We start from the raw sequence: 15832 nt of genomic DNA, 5'->3' as shown, positions 1-15832 counted from the left end.
AGTTTACTTCAGGGATAGGAAGCTCTCTTTGGAGGAATTTGGTATATTCTTGCAAAGATTAAGCAAACTAGTCTGAACCTTGGGGGCCTCCACAACGAAAGAAAAGCAGCAACACATGTTCACTGTAGTTGAACTTTCCTTTATCATGTCCTGATTCCAGCTCATGCACGGAAACAAAAAGATATTTTGTTTACTGCCCCTTGCCATCCCAGTTGCCCACCTTTCCTCTCCTTTACAACAGGGACGGTGAAAAGAATGGACTTTCTAACCTCAGCTGCATTAGTTCCCAGTCTACAAGACTGACAGTAGGAAGTCATATGCAGGTTGAGTGGAGACACATTTTTCTCTGCAGTCCATCTGAAAGGGTGGCGCAGCAGGGACATATACATACAGCAGAAGGGATGAAGTCATCTGGCGCAACCCCTCTTTTTTAGCCTGGAGATGTCACCCACCCTTTGCAATGGGCAGACTGCCAGGAAACCATTGCTCACTCAACTGTTAGTCCCTGCTGGAGCTTCCAGGCAATGCTGGAGGTTGTGATAGTTGTTTGCTAGGTGCCTGACTGCACTCCACAAGCTACCGAACTCTCAAGGTTTCTGGTTATTGTCACTCAGGGATGGATACCTGACTCTTTCGGTAAGAAATCCTGTAAAACATTCCTAAAATGATTTTTTAAGTGTAAATGAACAAAAAAAAATATTAATGACTACAGCATGAGACAATCTTCAGATCATGCAAACAAATATATTTGTTCTCAAATTGCAGAATTCGTTTAAGGTAAAAAATGCTCAAGGTTGGAAACATCCTGGGATGCTACTTCTGTCGAATCTATATCACTGGACTATTTCTACCTCCTCACTAAAGATGGTCAGAAATGAAGCCAAATACAAGCATGAGAGAGTTCTAAAGATGAGAAGCAAAATTACCTGGCAGGTATGTATCCGTACTTTCAACAAATATAACAGTTAAGAACCAAAACCACAGGCAGGATGGCTTTTCATTTGTCTTCTTTTTTTTTCTTGCTGCATTATACACAGAAACGTATGTGCAGTGGAGAGGGTGAACCTCAATTTTGAAAAATGTTTATAGAAAGTAAAATGGAGGAGCTCTATTAAAGCTCATTTTATTCCTGGTGTAAATCTATTGTAGTTCTGCATAAGTCATTGGAATTGTATGGCTGGAAGGATAGAATCAAGATTCACTATGATACTTTGAGTCTAAAAATAGGTTGGCTGAGGGTTTTTTTAAATAGTAAAGGAAGGTGAGGAATGTTTTCATTTGAAGAAATGACTGAGCCTGAGTAATTCTCCTGATTAAGCCCAGTTCCTCAGACCAGCATTGACTTGTCATAGGGAAAAATGTGCCCTTTTCCAAGAGTTTCTTTGGCCAAAGTGGAATCATGGATTTGGACAGCTAGAGGGGCTGAAATCTGAATTTCGTTACTCAGCTCTTCAGTGGATCCAAGTTTGAGATGGAGACAGATAGAAGCGGTGGTAGATGTGAATTGCAGTTTCAGCTCATCACAATTGTCCTAGGAAATGAAGATGAGGATCAGACTTTTTTTAAGGAGTGGGTTTTGAGTTAGCTCTGTAATATGATATTAATCTGAGTCTTGATGCAGTTTATTCAATACCCTGCTCAAACCCTTGAATGTGACAACAGGTATCAAAACAGTTTACAGAGTAAACTTAAAAGAATTTTAGTATACAGATTTCAAGTATGGCTTAAGAGTCTATTTCATGTTTATTTGTTCCATCCAGAGATTCTCCCATTCTGTCTTCAGACTGATGTGTAGATAAACAAAAGCCACAATGCTGTGGACCCTAACTGGGCACCATAATCAGGGGTTCATGGAAGGTTGTGATATTTTATAATAGTGTTGAATGGGTTACCTTTTGCTCTTAGCAGTTCTGGAACTGAAACCAGATGTTCCCCCCTTTTAGTGGGTCTGCTGGAGTCCCCTAGACACTCCTGCCTTCTGCTGGCTAAGATGATATTAGCAGCCTCCTCAACTTCAATGTGCCAACACAATCGTGTCTGGATATGGGTGGCTAAAGGATTTTATTCCAGCAATATTTGCTTGGACATACAAAAGCACAGCAAAACCTCTTTACCTGTGGTGTCATTCTACTTTCTCCAGCAAGGGTTCTGCTCAGGGTAGTTGTCACAGGAAAGCTCCAGCCTGCCATCTCTATAGACTTCATTTTCTGCAGTCATCAGCTAACTGAAAACACAAGTCTCCTATAATAACATTTTTTTTTAAACAAAATAGTTTAAATTGTAATTATGATGTCTTGCCATATAAATTTTATCAATTTTTTTTCAGCTTGAACTCAGTGTGCAATGATGTACTCAATGACACTCTTTTTTAAAGTAAATTTTCTCCCTGATTATTACTAAAAAAAGGCTAACTTTCTTAGCTAAATATGTGCACAGCACTTGGAAGTGTTTATGGTTGGAATTTGACTCTTATATCCTTGTTTTAGAAACTAAGCAAATAATCTGAGGTAAGCCCACATTTTTAATGGCACTTTCCAGAAACTATACTATCTACCAGTTAGCTGCTAGCTACTTGAACTGGCCAAAACAAAACTACTTTTCATGTTATTTATTGTGTTGCTAGCATCTGGTTTAGAATATATGTTGAAGGAAATTATTCAGTGACTCATATATCTGTGAAATGCTCTCTGATTGTTTTAATATAGAAAAGAAAAAGTAATTTAGAATTTTTGGCTTTGCAGAGAAGAAGGCTTCCTTCAGCTATTCTGTAAGATGAATCAATGTGCAGCACCATTTTCTGGAGGAACCATTTGGTGTTTGTGAATTGCAAGTAGCTGGAACCACCCCACACACTCATCTGCCTATTTGACACTGAAATTAATCCTTTGGATAATTTGTTCGTGATTCCCATGAACAATGCAGGGAAATAAGAAACATACAGAAGGACACAGTGACTCCTCAAGTATTGGGAGTCTGCTGGATGACACAGATAGAGAGGTAAGCAGCCTCACAGACCGTGCTTTCAAAAGTTTGTGCGTGGCAGAACTTGAAGACTCCTACAACGAACCAGATCTTGCCATTTCACCTGACTTTGCCCTCCAGTTCTCTGCTAAATTTCACCCAGGAACATTGAGCTACGCCATCAAGAAAAGCAACATCTGTAACAAGCTAACAGCAAGAAACAATGAACATACAATATCGGCTTCCACATTCCAGCAGTTACCCAAGTGTGCTCCAGAGGAGAATAGGATTGCTAAGAATAACACCTTTTCCATGGAAAAGAAAAATCTGAATTTGCCAGTCTCTGGTCCAAGGAACAATAAACATGTTTCAAAAGTGTCCTCACTGATTAAAACGTTTGATAAGACTGCAGACCAAGGCTCCGGAGGTTCTGTGATAGCCATTAAGCAGCCCAGTAAGAACAGCTTTCAAAAATGTAAACCAAATCATGGGAATTGCTTGGATGACATGGACATTTTAAGCAACCACAAGGAACTTTCTGAATTTTCTGAGGCTAGTCAAGACAGCCACTGTCTCAGTGGCAAACATGAGCCACAGAAAAGACCTAATAAAATAGACCTGAGTTATTGTGACTCTGATAGTTATTATCCTGTGCTGATTGAGATGTCAAAAGTAGCCAAGTCAAATTTTTCCTGTTCATCTAAAAAGGCTGTAAAAAACAGAAGTGTTAAAGTTAATGAGCCAGCAAAAAAAGGTAATTTTCTTCACAGTGAAAACAGTGCTTTTGAAGCATGGAATGTTCATCACAAAAAACTGACTGAAAAAGAGGAATTTGTTGACATAAAAATGGAAAAGGAAGAACTTACATACCTGGAAGAAGCACCCTTTATTAAAGGATCCCAAACACAGGATCATAAGTTGTCATCTGTGAAGACTACCATTGCTAAAAAGCAGAAGAAAGATTTTCAAGTGAAGCCAACTCCACCAGAAGCTGCTTTCAGCATTCCTCTCCCAGCTGTATGTGTACCTCAGGAACCCCTTGCTTCAGAAACTGAATTTCCTGCTGCTCTTCCTCCCACACCACCTCCAAGGACCCATGTGCACCAGGGTCCTCCTCAACCACCTCCTGTCCCGCATGCACTTTCTTTTCCATCCACTACCCATCAGAGCCATTCCCCAACACCCCCTACACCTGAAGCCCCTCCTGTGCCACCACTCCCAATGCCAGTCCAACTTTCCCCCCCTGCCTTGTCTCAGGAATCCATGTCACCTCAGTCTGTCTCCTACAGGATAGTTTCACCCTCATCTATGTCCCAGGCACCCAGCCCTCCTGCACAAAGAACCCTGGCCACCTCAGCCAAAGAGGAGGCCCTCAGTCCTCAACTGGGTAATACCTGTCCTCCCTGGAGGAGACAGAGGGCTACAAAAGGGGGAGCAGAGAGGAGACAGACTTCAAAGGAGACATTCACAGCCAGTGATGAGACATGGGCATTGTCTGAAAAGGTGACTGGTGCTGAACCTGGTCTGGATGTGACTCCTCTAGCTAAACAGGTAAATACCCCTGGATCAGTCAGTCCCTCTTTCAACATCACTGAACTGCTAACACCCATCATACCACCAAAGCAGGAGATGGACACTGTAGAAAGTGAGCTGATACCATTAACACCTCCTCCTGCTGAGAGCATGGCACTGAGAGACCACAGTGGAAGCATGGTTGGTGATTACAGGTCTCGGGATAGTTACAAATCGAAAGCATCGAGTCTGTTATTTAACTTGAAGGATGTGCGTAAACGTGTTAAAAGCATTTATACTCCTTCTCCCCTCTTAAGGGCCTTGGAGGAGAAAAACAGAACTAGGGAAAGTATAAAAAAGAGCACAGAAATTAATACCTCACTCTTGACTTTACAGGAAATGAGTAACAAAAATATTGTAGAGAAAGATGAATTGAGTGACATAGCCTCCATGTTGTCTGGCAGTGTTCATGAGAAGGACAATAGAACTGATTTAACTGGACACTTTACAGACAATTACCTGACTTTGAGTTCACCCCAGACAACAGAAGACCTTTTACTTTACCAGACTGGAGAAAACTTGCACCAAGATAATTCAAACTATCAAGATCTGGTTAAAAATACAGGGGATAATGAAAACTTCCCCTTGTTCAGACATGAATCAAATGAACCTGATTTAAGAAAGCATCAGCAGTATCCATCACTGAAACCATTCAATAGGGACAATACAGATACAACAGCTGGGCAGCCCATGCAAAGTGCCAGTGTCCAGGGTGAGGAAAATGAGAGACAGGCTGCTGTTCAGAATGATATTTTTGCCTTCAAAACACTCCCAAGCCAACTCTCGCCAGCAGAGGATGTACCTTACAGTGGCACCCAAACCAGTATGGTGGTACCTGGCCATGAAGCACAAGGCAAAAGAAGCACTAGTTCTTCGGAGCAATCTTTTGTCTCCACAGTAGAGCAGCCACTTCAGGAGGAGCTGTCTCCACCAGTGCCCCTAATGCAGAAGGCCTGCCTTCAAGAAAACCAGAGGACTAAGAGTGAAATGGGTACAGATAATAAGAAAAGCCACAAAGAGAGAGGGAAAGATGTTGAGGAAGATGAACCACAATATTATGCTTGTATTGGTTCTGGTACTGGTGCAGCAGAGAAGAGAGGGGGAAAAGATGCTGGAAGTGAACAGAGGAACTTGCTGACAGAGAAAGTAAGAGAGAAAAGGGAAGAAGTCAAGAGCATGGATTCTGCTTCTGACACCATAAGGGACATGTCTATGCTTAGGTCTGAGGAACCACAACAACCACCACCATCTTCAAGCTCAACAAAACCCAGTCTGTTTTTGATTAAAGATAACACATTCAGGTCACCTCAGGTCATAAGGGCTGTCAAGCTGCCCCTGTTTAGGTCCTTTTCCCTGGATGATACAGTGAGCAGCAGTTATAAGGAAATGGAAAGTAGATTTATGCCCCCAGCAGAGCGCAACAAGCAGCACCAAAATATGTTGCGAGCCCAAGAGGTAGGCTGGTTGGTGTCAAGGTACAGAGGGCAGCAGGATGTGAAGGATGGCGCAGCTGACAGAGGGAAAGAGGCCAGTGAGCCTGGATCTACTTCAGCGACACTGGATCCCAGTATTTTAGAAGATACAGAGAGTTTTTCATCAGGAAAGCTGATGGAAGAGGATGAAGAGGCTTGTGCTTTGTTAAATAAAGTTGGGAAAATGAACGAGGAAAATGTTTGCAGAAGGAAAGAGAAGCTCCAGACTAGGAAGGCAAGACATAGCTTAACACAGCCAAATTTAGGTCTGGAAAATGACCAATCACAAAATAACCCCAGCTATCCTACAGAAAAAAAGACAAATTACTTCAACAATCATCATTTATCTAATCGCAGGGGTGGCTCTTGTGCAAAGAAAATAATTACTAGGGAGACAATTTCCCCTGTGACTGCCTCCGTATCAGAGAACCACAGGTGTTCTCCAGTATCCCATGAAGCTTTAGAGGACATCCTGCATACAGAAGGAGAACCAATTTTGCTAGACACTCTTGCATGCTCTGTTGTTACAAGCCCCAGGTCAGGCAGCACGATGCTCTCTCTTGCTGCCAGTTTGTCATCAGACAAACCAATAATTTCTGGCCTTAGAGAGACAGAGGATGCTATAAACCCTGCCTTGCTGAATATGGCACTAAAAAACCAAGCTGGCACGTCTGCAGAAGAGATGCTCGATTCAACGCAGAGGAATATGCTTTCTGATTCTGCAGGGGAAGCTGAGAGACTGGAGCCCAGGGGACTTGAGGAGAGAGCAGCAGGAAAGCCTCCTGCTGTGCCACCAAAAACAGAAAAGGCTCTGCGGCGAGCCAAAAAGCTGGCAAGCAGGAGAAAGAAAATGCAAGAGCAGCAGAAAAAACATCAGGCTGAGCACACAGGTGCTGTAGACAGAAAGTCTTCTCATTCTGGACAGACACTAGCATCTCATCCACCCTTGGGATATTCTCCCCTCCATCCTGCCCCTCACTCCACTTTTACTCCCACAGAAATTAGTGCAGGAAGACCCAGTGGTGTATCAGCAGTAAGCCCTTCACCCAGCTCTTCAACCCAGCGTAAAGTCCTCCAAGACCCTGACTCTGGCCAATACTATGTAGTTGATTTACCAGCTGAAGTTAATTTAAAAACATTTTATGATCCAGAAACTGGCAAATATGTTCAAGTTTCAGTCCCTTCCTCAGAAGGGAACATATACCAGCCACCCTCTACAGAAATTGTGAATTCTCCCTATGCCTCCTACCCTAGAGTAATGCCTTTACCAGCTTCATCTGTAGCAGTGCTGAAGTCACCTTCTCAGCCCTCTGAACCTGCCTGGTTAGTGCCAGCTGTACCAGGAGAACTAGCTAAACTACCTGAAGATGGTCATCAGGACTACAGATACACTGAAGCTGTGGATGCTCAGCCCTATATTGAACCAGCCTCTTACTCCTGCAGGCAAGACACTGAAGAAACTCAGGTTCACTTAGGAAAGGACACGAGCCCAATCCCAAATACTGGTATAGTGACTCTCACTGATTTAGATGATTTTGTTGCTGAAGGAGTATCTTGAAAACTGAAGTAACAAAATATGCCAACTACAGTTTTAAAGAACTATTGGGACAGACAGGTGCACACAAAAACAAATGCAGATTTGACGTTTGTACAACACTTTATGTCTGAATCTCGTTGTGGTTTGGATGGGAAGAAAAATGAAACCATGTTGAAAGATGAAAGGTGATGATCGCCAAAGAAGAGCAAATTCGAGTAAGCACCAAATTATCAGTGAGATGAAGGGGCAACACCATCTGAAAAAATAAATGTGACACTATGAAGCCACTGCTTGCTGCTACTGCTGCTTTACCATTATGGTGGCTGGCACTGCCAAAGCAAGAACTCTTTTGCCCAGATGTGTTGCATGATACATCACAAAAAGTAAAACCTCTGAGACCATCTTGTCAGTCCTATGGGAACGAGGATAGATGCCACATCTACTGAACTTTCCTCGTTCACTGCCTTTGAACTATATTGACAGGTAGAAAGCATATGGCTACAAATATGCCGTAAACCCAAGATTCATTTTTTGCACACATTGATGTTATTGATAAGAAGATTGTATACTGGGTGCACAATACAACAGCCGTGTCAAAAAACCTTTACACAAGTAAAATGCAGTTGCGGCTGCTCTAAACTTCTCATATATTTCTGCAGTGTCCACTAACATGCAGCTGGATTCTTTCTATTTCTTGATACTCTCCAAATAAGTTTTCCCCTAGAGTCAGAGGTTGTTTATAATGCAGCTTAAAACTTCAACTTACCTTGATCCTTAGCCTGAAATATTTTGGTAAGGAGCAAAGTTGGGTGAAATCCAACAGTATTTATTTTTTTGTTAAAATAAGAAAATATTTGCTTATTATAATTGAAATGCTTTTTGTTCTGTTTTGTTTTCAGGCTCCCACTGAAATACAGCATTAACTTTTAAAACCTAAAAAACATACCCAATTTTGGTCTTGTGAACTCTGTGATTAAAAGAAAAAAAAATTAAAAGAGAGAAAATATCTAAAGTATGAATTTCCAGAAAAAGTGGTTTGGATTATCACTTGTCTTTGAAAGATCTGTATCAAAGTATCACTCATCCTTGCATAAGCTTTTTTTTTTTTTATCATCATAGATAATGAGACAACCTTGGTGGAAATATGGAAAATTGACTGTATTGTGTCTACTTATAAATATCTACATTTGGAATATTGTGTTACCTTTTCTCATTTTCATAATGCTTTCCCCAATTAAAATTTAAATGCAGGAGCTCAGAGAGGAAGTTATACCAATGATTTTTCAGCCTGGTTCACATCTTAAGACTATTTTTACAGGATTGTTTTCAGCCAACCAACTCTTGACTTCCTGAAAAGGGAAGAATCAGTCCTTTTTTTTTAATAAATACAACATGGAGGTGGGATACAGGCCCTGTTTCACTCTCCCAGTGTTAATATATGGGATAGAGGGTCTCTTGAGTAAATTCTTCATTTCCAGGACTGAAGCTGTTCTCAGGACACAGACCAACACTTGGTGGTTCAACTCCTTAACCTGAACTCATCTCCCTGCCTTCCTCCATACAAAAGCTATTTTTTCAGATCCTACCTTGATCCCATCAGACACTTCCTTTCATCTGTGGTATTTGCTAAATAATTTCCCTTAGAGAGACTAGACAAACACAAAGGGCAACTCTTCGTTGATTTCAGTGGGGTCTGGATTTGGCTTTTAAAGATTTTCTAAGGTTCATTTCACCTGCTGTGCAGAATTGTGTCAGATTTGCCGGTTTGTGATTTGGCAGTAGACAGTTGCAGCAGAGGGGTGGGGTGGAGGTTAAGAAGCTTCTACTAGTTTGGTTGGTGTTTTGAGCCAGATGCCCATATTTGAATAAATATTTATTGTTCCATCTCCACCCTTGAAAGTTTTCAACATCTGACTGGATAAAGCCCTGAACAGCCTGAGCTGGCCTCAGAGCTGACCCTCGAAGATGCCTGAAGTGTTCCATCATCTTGCTCTGCAAGGACTGAAATTTTTAAGCCAACTTTGACTTGGAACTCAGCAAATACAGTCTTCTCTGGGAAAGAGCTCACTTTGAAAGAAATATAAAATGAATTTGAAAATCGAGAGTGCTTTGGGAATAAGGATCAATTTTCAAGTGATTAAATTAAGGGAAATAGTTTCTATTATGAATATTTCTCTTCTTTTTTGGCCACAAATATTTTACTATACTGACATGATGCCATTCATTGCATTTCTCTGTTGCTGCCACTGCATAATGTCTATCCAGTACAGAGCAGAATGTAATCTACATGTTAAAATACAGATAAATAAATCTATTGCAGTTTTCTGTAGTACATTTAGACAGAACCTATGTTATCTGGAAACCTAGACATTTTGATTAGTTTGATATTACAAATTTAAATGCCTTTAACAGCCACAAGACAAGAAGTAGGCAGACTCTCAGAGGACAGGGTAGAAGCTTGCTTTCCATGGGGAGACTGTGGATGCAAGGTATGTGTACACAGGTATAAAATAATTGGTATTTGATAAGCAAAATATAGAACTACATTTAAAAATAAAATCTTTTTTTGCTTAGTTAACTGCCATTTGTTTTGTAGATGTGTATATTTCTCCTTCTGCATCCTTTTTTTAAGGACATTCTTAAACTCTTATTATGGAGAATGAGATTCTCCAATGCACTACTTGTAGGCATGGAGGCAAGCAGAGTGTATTTTTTAGTCTGCTGTGAAGGTGACCTGAAATGTGGGCACTTGGAAAGGAGGTGGTGCTAACTTGGATACCAAATGCATTTTAAGTAGGACTTGGTTATTTGGGCCTATCCTTTTCTGCTAGCTTAAAGGAGCTGCATTTACAGCAGACTATGTCTCTAAACATGCACATGTCCCAGAGAGAGTTTTGACCTGGAGACTTAGCACCTAAATGAATTTGTAGCTAAATGAAACAAACAGGACTGTAGAATTTTGAAGACAGATATGAAAGTGGTTCTCATCAAGCATCCAGAGACCTGGTTCTCATCAAATGTCCCCAGAGCACTTTGTCACAGAGTGACATTATAATATCACAGAGTGATATTATAAGTGTTGCTCCAGGTCCCACCCTGATATTGTCACCATCTGAGTACGAAACCATCAGCAAACCTGTTCCTGCCTAGATCACACTGTTGGCCAACTTCTTGCTAGGCTGTGGGAGTGTGTGTGTCTACACACATGTGCACACACATAAATGACTGTAAACCCTATACCTATAGACCTTCCATTTGCATAGCAGTATAAGACAGCAGGAGTGCCTGTGATGGTGAACACAAAATGTTCATGCATTAAAAGGAAGCAAAATTACTCTTTTTCAAGTAACATTTTTCCTTTCTTTCTTTCTTTGCCTTTTTCTATTTGTATTTGCTAGTTTTTTTCCATTGCTGCTGTGGGAAACTAGGATGGAATAGGTCCTTAGTAAGCAACATGACAGCTGTGAATTGACCTTTTTCTTTGGTGGGGGGCAATGGGAAGTGTGCACAGTCATGAAAGCAGCTGTTGGAAAGCAGTTTCATGATGCAAAGGACAGTGACATTCAATCGTAGGTTAAAGAGGTGTTGAGACAAACTAAGCTGGATTCTGCCTTGCCAGCAGATGGTGGTTAGGACTAAAGAGCACAGCAGGCTCTTTGCATGCACAGAAGCACAGCAGGCTGAAGGGAGCAGAAGGCCGTTGCTTTCACTGCTCCCTTCTCCTGCACAGAGCCTTTTTTGCAAGTTGCATTCCTTGGTGCTCTGAGGCTTGTTAACAGTGGTGGTTCTTCCTCTGCAGATGTGACTGAGGCCAAACACAGCTTATATAGTCTTTAGATCTAGGGGCAGAGCCACCTCCCTTCATTCTTCTCCTTCTCGGGTAGCTGCAATGTCTTCCAGTCTAGTTGTCACGTGGCAGACTTGTCACATAGTGCAGCCATGGTTTTGTCCCAAGAGTTTGAACTTCCTTGTGAAAAATGCTGAATTTGCTTTATACTACAGTTTAAATGAGCTGGCCTACATGGATGAGTTTTTATCAACTCTTCTCTGGGTTTTCAGTGCCTTCCAAAGTCATCTGTCCAGGAACATGTGTGTCATCACCATGTTCCATCAATGCAACTGTATTTGCAAATAATTTATTAATTTAAAAAATAAATAACAAATGGGACTTGGTTTATAATAATGCAATGCCTTTTAGCCAGCTTTTTCATTGTAATTATGTCTCGCTGTAATTTTATCCCCAGTTACCCTTGCAGAACAAGTTGATGACATGGAAGTGTGTGTATGTGTGTGGGACATAATTGAAAAACCTAGGAGATGACTGGATGAAGGCCTTCATCCCCCTTCCACCTCCTTCTAAGGGGAGGGAGCAGGAGACTGGGCAGAAACACCTTTGACCTGGGACTCCTGAGGTCATTCTAGGGCAGGTCAGGCCAACGGACCATGAGGATGTGGTGCCAGCACCCAGTGCAGCATCACCATAAGAGGATCACTTTCTTGCCCCCACAGAGAAGATATCAAGGCTTTTGCATTCTTTGTGCCACATCCACCTGAGGTAAGTTAACAGGTGTGTAACTTGGTCTTTTTCATTGCTAACCAGTCCTGCGGATTGTATCTAGTCTCCAAAATCTTGTCAGTGATGACTTAACATTTGTCTTTCGTTTCTCTTATTGTTTGTTGCATTATGAAACACAATGGCAACTCTTTGCAAAGGGATTTTGGCTCACTCTTTGTCCAGACTGGCAATGTTATTTAGATCTGCTCTGCTTTGATCCCTGACTAGCCAAGCAGTCCTTCCTGAGAACAAAAGTGTTGCCGTGGTTTGAACATGACAGAGAATAAACACAAAAATTGGCTAGTTATGTTTTTTACCAGAAATACCTTGATAGATTTGCATATCTGTGTTTGGGGGATGTACTCTATTTCCTTTCTGAGTAAAAAAAGGACTCTCAGCTTGATCCTCTCTCTCACAGCTTCAGAAGCTGCTGATATTGTACATAACAGGTTGTGTGGGCTCTAGTGAATACATACAAATGTGTGATTTGGAGCAACTGGTGTACATCAGTCATTTTAATTAAAGAAACTCTGCTTCAGAGCCTTTTAGGAGATAGAAAGAACATGGAACACTTGAGTAAATTGAGCTTCAATGTGATTTTTTTTTTTTAAGACTCATTATAACAACAGAGGCCAGTAATTAATTTATTTTGTCTTTTGGATTATTATTTTGGTCTTGTGATGATCTTACATTCACCCCTGTCCTCTGGTATTAAAAATAATATTGTAATTATATGGTTTAAATGGATAGGGAATGGCTGAAAATGACCTGTGGTCTTCTCTTGCTTCTTTTTCTTATTCTCAAAGTTTTCATGACATTGATTTTTTACATTAGATAGTCAGGTCTTTGGTACTCTATGGCCAATTAGAGACTTGTTTCTAATATGCTATTGTACACACTTGGAAAGAGCATTTCAATAGTGCAGAAGAGAAACCATTTCTGTCCCAACTGCCTAAAGCTCCGTGGTTTTATTAAAGCAGATTTAACTCAAGTGTCTGGGGCAGCAGCTTGCCATGCTAGAAGATAAACACGTTGAAGTCCATATTAAATAAATCAAGACTTGGGGTACTTTGAAAGAAAGAGAGAGGGGACACCCATCAGAAGCAGGGACAATCTTTGGAATCCTTCTAGAAACAGAAAGAAGTTGGACTCCAGCAAAAAGTAAAAAATGTTCAAAGCTGGAGCTACACTTTCAAAAGCCAGGGCTTGTCAAAGTCAAGTTGCCTCACAGGTTAATTCTTCCCTGCATTGGCTTGGAGTCCCTTGTCCTGGAGCTCCCCAGTGTGTCCACACTCCTGCCTGCTGTCATTCAGTGTCAGAACCTCATCTTCTCACAGCTACCCTTCCAGTTGCTTATAACTGGCATAACAAACAGCAGCATTTACAGCACACAAAAAAATTCCTCCCATGCTTATTGCCATGTCAGAAATACCAGTGCTGTCACCAACAGCTTGAAACACTTTAGGGGAGCTAAGGCGGCCTTCTTCAGGACCTTCCTTACATTTACAGACCGCATATGGCAGACAGACTCTGAGATAAACAGCAATCCTTATTTCTATTCCCAGTGCTGATAAGCTGCAGAGGATGAAAACTGGATCTGACCCGAGACCCTTTCTTTGATTACACTGAGATTGCTGAAAGCCTGTTTGCAGAACTGGTTTCTGGTGGCAAGCACAATCCACCTGGATCAGGTCTCCTGAGACTGGATTCTTTCCCAAGGAATCTGGATAAAAACATTTCATATTGTATGCCAGAGCTGGCTGTGGCTTTATGAACTTTCTAAAAGGAAAAGACAGAAAAAGAGAGGAGAATGTCATATAAGAGAATGTTAGTGTTGGTAACACATCCCTACATGGATTTATGCCTATATAGAGATGTAGCTAGGTATATCTATATGTCTATACATAATTATAGATGGAGTATTCATGTTCAACTGAAGTGTCTGACCACACTCTAAACAGTGCCCTTGAACTGTCCTTTGCATCTCCCACCTGTCAGTCTAAGTATCATGTTACTTGCAGGGTCTGCACCGAGGAAGCTCTAGTTTTCCCTGAGTTTCCAGTGTTCCACTACAATGGGGGGGATGAATGTTCACCTTTTTCCATATTCTCACTAAAATGTACCTGGGAGGCCCTCATACCCCCATCTCCTGTGCTGGAGGAGTAAATGGTCACCATCACACAGACTCCTCTTGCTGAAGGTGGTGCATTTGGTGAGTCCTGAGCAGTCTCCCAGGCTGGGCCAGTTGGGACTGTAAAGGGAGAAGGAGAAAACATTTGGCTTAATACTCCCCCTTCGTGAAACCACTGCCTTACCAACCCTTCTCAACAACAAACACTTCTCCTGGCAACAGGATCAGTCCCAATAGTCCAACCCAGCAACATAACTGGCCCTAGCACTGATCCTGCTAACAGTAAACTTACCTTAGCAACCAGATGACTCCTAACATAAACCAAGCAGGATCAAATACCAGCTGGAATACTGGCCCAAAAACCTACTGACAAACAGCCATGTCGCACAACTACACCTTAGTATTTTCAAAAAAAAATTATTTCAGCTTCTCCAATGGAGGAAAAAAAAAAGAAACACACACACACACAAAAAAAAAGACAAAACACAAGGCCACTTTGCCAGCACTGAAATTGAATGCAAAAATGCACAACTGGGGTGGTTGGTTTGTTTGTCTTAACTGCTGAAAAATTACTGAGAAGTCCTAATTTGCTTATGTTTATGTATAAGTAAACATTCCTATACCTTTTCTTTTGGATTGGAACACCTTTTTGTAAAGAAACCATTCCTGTAAAAAAAATTTATTTAGAAGTTGAAACTAAAGCAAAGCTTTTCAAAGATCTCAAAACGTTTCCAGTATTCTAAGATGTTTTATTACTTTGTGGTTAGTTGGGCCGAATATCGTTTGGGCTTGTTTTGGTTTTGGTTTATTTCTGGTGTTTTGGTTTTAGGGTGGGTTGTTTTGTCCAGCTTGGAATGAGGAAGAGATGTCACCACCACCAAAAGGTCTATGTGAGCACAAAGCGTTTCTGGTCCAGTCACAGACAGGTCCTCGCAGTGCCATCCCTGTCTGAGTCACTGTGGAGCTCCCTCTTGTGATGGGTATGTCTGGATACAGCTGTCACTCAACCAGCTCCTAACTGACATTCTTGTTATTAATACTTAGAAGGAGCTATTCCTGCTGCTAACTAACTGTGTTTTCAAGTGGTGGAGAAACCTGGCTGTAGTTTTATATCTTTCTGGGCATCCAAGACATGCTTAATGGTGTGCAATATATCTGCATCCCTGGAGTACACTAAGAGAGGTTATCTGATCTTGCTCAGTAGGACACTAGCCACGTGGTTTACAGTTGTCAATTTTTACACTTCTCATCTGAAAAATCCAAACAGCAGCCTGGTCCTTGAAAAGCTTCCAGACACATTCAGGCTGTCAGAGTAGCACTAATGTTAAGAGCAATGGTATGTTCATATTGCACTTGAAGCTCTCTTTCAGGGGGCACGGCTTTCTCAAGAAAATCGAGCTTTGTGCCATAGCAGTAAGTCCACCCTGTAAATACATTTAACCCAAGTAGTAAAACAAAGGTTTTATACATGTGCCTGCATCTTTACTATGGTCTTTTCCTGGAACAGCATTGTCAGCCAAGATCACATACACCTGATAGGTCTGAGCAGCAGCAAATCTGTGATGCTCAGAGGCCATAGATAAAACCACAAGGATCCCATCATG

At 41.4% G+C, this 15832-nt stretch overlaps 1 protein-coding gene across 1 annotated transcript; it reads left to right on the top strand.

Moving 5' to 3' along the window:
• The first annotated feature begins 2916 nt into the window (after positions 1-2916).
• C7H10orf71 (chromosome 7 C10orf71 homolog) lies at positions 2917-7563 on the top strand. The gene has a single exon (XM_054382278.1). It carries the CDS (start codon positions 2917-2919, stop codon positions 7561-7563), a length of 4647 nt encoding a protein of 1548 aa, XP_054238253.1.
• Positions 7564-15832: the final 8269 nt, after the last annotated feature.

The sequence above is a fragment of the Indicator indicator genome, chromosome 7, assembly GCF_027791375.1.
Source record: "Indicator indicator isolate 239-I01 chromosome 7, UM_Iind_1.1, whole genome shotgun sequence".
Taxonomy (NCBI): domain Eukaryota; kingdom Metazoa; phylum Chordata; class Aves; order Piciformes; family Indicatoridae; genus Indicator; species Indicator indicator.
The sequence above is the reverse complement of the archived record's forward strand: the minus strand, read 5'-3'. Positions and strand labels throughout refer to the sequence as shown.